Raw genomic sequence first — 3980 nt, forward strand, 5'->3', positions numbered from 1 at the left:
TAACAGGTCCATTAAGGCTACTTAGCCCCTGTGTCAGAAAAATATAATATCTGAGAGCTAGAGAGCTGGCTCCATGGTTAAAGAACTGGCTGGTCTTGAAGGCCACCCAGGTTTTTAATTTTTTTATTTTTATTTTTTTTTATTTTTTTTATTTTTATTTATTTATTTATTTATTTTTGAGACAGGGTTTCTCTGTATAGCCCGGGCTGTCCTGGAACTCACTCTGTAGACCAGGCTGGCCTCGAACTCAAAAATCCGCCTGCCCCTGCCTCCCAAGTGCTGGGATTAAAGGCGTGCGCTACCATGAGTGGCTCCACCCAGCTTTTATTAGGAGCATCCACATGGGAAAGCCAAGGAAACCCATCCCTGTTGATGTTAGAACTCCCCTTGTCATACTTACTAGGAGAAAAAGAGGAACTTTTATTTATTTAGCTATAAGGAATAATACCTGAGATCAGAACAATGCAGCCTTGCGCCTAATGTACTGATGCCTGCCTCAGATCAGTTTTTATTGCTACTAATGTATTGTTCTGCAGTACTGAGAGTCAACCTCACAGCGCTCCACACATGCTAGGCAAGTACTTTACAACCCAGACACCTCATTAGACCTGTTAGCCATTGCTGAAGTCTTTGTTCCCAAATATACTCTGTATAACTCTTAGAATTTGCAGTGGAAACACCAACCTCTGTATTCCAAGAGGCTCACTGAAATCAGAAGAAAGCAGAGACACAGAGAGAAGGCAGACCATCCTCCCCTACACAATCCCCATACAACAAGGTTACAGAGTGGAAGTCTGGAAAACTTTCAGGAATCGAGAAAGGCATAGAACTGAGATTCCAAGAGACAAATTCCTGTTCTTTAAGAATTGGGGGGGAATTGGGGGCTGAGAGAGATGTCACTGTGACCAAGATCAGTTATTGTTCTTCCAAAGGACTTGGATTCAATTCTAAGCACTCACATGGTGGCTCACAGCTTCCTGTAACTCCAGCTTCATGGATCCAATTCCCTCTTTTGACCTCCAGGTACACCAGGTATGCATGTGATGCACAAACTTGTATTCAGACAAAGCATCCTAACATAAAATTAAAAAAAAAAATTGGGAATGAGTAAATGATTGCGGCAAATGTAGTAACAGAACGATGAAGGAATTCTAGACAGTTAAACATATTTATCCCCATTTCCCTTTTTCTTCCTTCTAGTCTGGCCTCTCTTCTCTTTAAAAAATTGGAAATTCAGGACACAGGAGCTGGATCTATGGTTAAAAAGCTCAAGGAGATTTGGAATAAGGATCTAACAATCCATACAGGCAAAGTGGTCTGCCTGTAATTAAGCCTGGGAATCCAGAGAAAGGGGACCCCAGAGCAAAGTGAACTGAAAGAATACCTGCTTCTGAAAGCTATGGCTTGTGCAGACCCTGTGCCAGTTTCAATGAGGCTGGTACTTCATAGGCTTATATATTTGCATGTTTGGTTCCCAGTGGGGAGAACTGTCTTGGAAGGGTTAGCAGGCGTGGCCACGTTGGAGAAGGTGTGTACTGAGGACGGGCTTTGAGGTTTCAAAAGTCCACAGCACTCCCAGTTAGTTCTCCCTCTGTCTTGTGCTTATGGGTAAGATAGAAGCTCTCAACTACAGCTATAGTGCCATGCTTGCCTGTCTGCCTCTATGCTCCCTAACATGATGATTATGGCCTCTATCCTCTGGAACCCTGAGCTCTGAGATTAAATTCTTTCTTTTATAGTTGCCTTTATAAGGGTGCCTTGCCATGGCAATAAAATGAAACTAAGACAGAGCCTACGTCAAACAATGAACAATAAGAATGAATGTTGGATTTCTACACGCACACGCACACGCACACACACACACACACACACACAGAGGCAGACATGTATACATACCTTCACTCCTCCAAATGTAAAATACACATAAATGCACACTATGTCCACATATAAATGTGCAAATCCCACCACTACAACAATAAAAAAACACAACTAGCACCATTAAAACATCAGAAACTCAAGTTGGCTTGTCACCTTCTGATTCCTATTATCAGTGGGCACATGGCTGTCTATTCTGAGTGGTAGATATCAGTTGTGGAAGAGAGGATGTGGAATCCAAGAGTTGGTTAGAACCCAAACATTCCTCTCTCTATTTGACTATGTGGTCTTAACTGCGAACCCTGAGGCTGTGTGCACCTTTTCTGACCACACCCTGTCCTAGCATTGTGAAGCCAAGGCAGGAAAATGATCTCATAGATATAGTATACCTGCCTCCGATTCTGTTCATCCTGCTCTCGGCTGAGCCTCTTCTTCCTGCATCCCTGAGTAAAGTTGTCAACTTTATCAATTAGCCTCTTAGAAACCACTAGAAAAGATGGATGTAAATGGCCTGAAACATTGGGAGCCCCACAGGTCGCTTGATCCGGATCCTCGTTCAACTCCGGTAAACAAGAATCCGCTCCAAGAACCATGGGGCATGGTTGGTAACAAGGGACCATCAAAGATGTGTGGTGTGGTCATTGACATGGGTACAGGAATGTGTAAGATGGGCTTTGCAGGACAGACACGGCCCACCTACATCGTGACTAATATCGTGGGTTGCCAGCCCAAGAAGGAAACCACCATGGAGGAACGCAAAGTGGAAATGTTTCTCGGTGAGGCAGCCCACGCTTGTCCAGAGTTAACTTTGATGTATCCAGTTCGTAATGGTATTGTGGTGGATTGGGAGGCAGCTGAGTTCATCTGGCGCCACATCCTGGAGAATGACCTCAGATTGGACACCCAGGACCATCCTCTGCTGTTCACGGATCCGCCTTTCAACCCTGCCAGCAATCGGGAGAAGCTTGTGGAAGTCGCCTTCGAGTCTCTGCATGCTCCTGCTCTATATGTGGCGTCCCAATCCGTGCTGTCAGTTTATGCCAACGGGCGCGTTAATGGGTTGGTTGTAGACACTGGCCACGGGGTCAGCTACACAGTGCCAGTCTTCCAAGGCTACAACTTACCCAACGGCATCCAGCGCCTGGACCTGGCTGGGCACTACTTGACTACCTTCTTGGCAGAGAAAATCTTGAGATCTAGTGTCCCAGTGAAGAAGAAAGACATGGACACCATGGAGAGCATCAAGCACCAATATTGCTATGTGGCCTCAGATTTCCAAAAGGAGCAAGGGCGCCCTGATGACAAATACCGGCGGTGTCTGAAGTTGCCAGATGGACAGATGATCACAGTGGGAAAGGAGCTCTTTCAGTGCCCCGAATTGCTATTCCATCCCCAGGAGACCTCAGGACCTTCATCTTTGGGCCTCCCCAGCATGGTTGAACGGAGTCTCTCCACTGTTCCCCAGGAGCTGCGGACAGACATGGAACAAAATGTGTTGTTGTGTGGAGGCTCCTCTCTGTTTACTGGCTTTGAAGGTCGCTTCAAAGCTGAGCTGCAGCGCTGTCTTGGTCCAGAGGCCCACGTGGTTGTGGCAGCCCAGCCTAATAGGAACCTCTCAGTGTGGATAGGGGGGTCCATTCTGGCCTCGCTGTGTGCCTTCCAGACCCGCTGGATCCTTCGTGAGCAATATGAGGAACATGGTCCAGATATAGTGCACCGCAAGTGCTCGTAATTCAGCACAGGGTTAGGAGGGGTGTGGGAATAAAGCTTCCTTAGGGAGCCAGCTCTGTCACATTATGTTTTATTCTTCCCAGTCTCACCCACTGAAACACGCCCAAGTGACTATGAACCCACTTGCAGACCAAGGCCACTGGAATTGGATCCTCACACACGTCCGTGTGAAATTAGACCAAAAGCACCTCTCTTAATATACACTCTTGAGACATTCTAATTCACACCCTCTCCTGGATAATTCCTAACACAATGCCTTTCTCGAATCTCATTAACCCACCCTCCTGGGACCATCATATCACCTCTGCACCCAAAGACATTCTGAGGTTTGAGGAGATACACATTTACAGACCCTAGCACTTGTTACAATTTTC

The 3980-nt window shown here is 46.2% G+C and overlaps 1 protein-coding gene across 1 annotated transcript; it reads left to right on the forward strand.

The window, feature by feature from the left end:
• Window positions 1-2371: 2371 nt before the first annotated feature.
• LOC110315512 (actin-like protein 9) lies at window positions 2372-3607 on the forward strand. The gene has a single exon (XM_021189552.1). It carries the CDS (start codon window positions 2372-2374, stop codon window positions 3605-3607), a length of 1236 nt encoding a protein of 411 aa, XP_021045211.1.
• The last annotated feature ends 373 nt before the right edge of the window (window positions 3608-3980 follow it).

Source organism: Mus pahari, unplaced genomic scaffold (genome assembly GCF_900095145.1).
Source record: "Mus pahari unplaced genomic scaffold, PAHARI_EIJ_v1.1 scaffold_11354_1, whole genome shotgun sequence".
Taxonomy (NCBI): domain Eukaryota; kingdom Metazoa; phylum Chordata; class Mammalia; order Rodentia; family Muridae; genus Mus; species Mus pahari.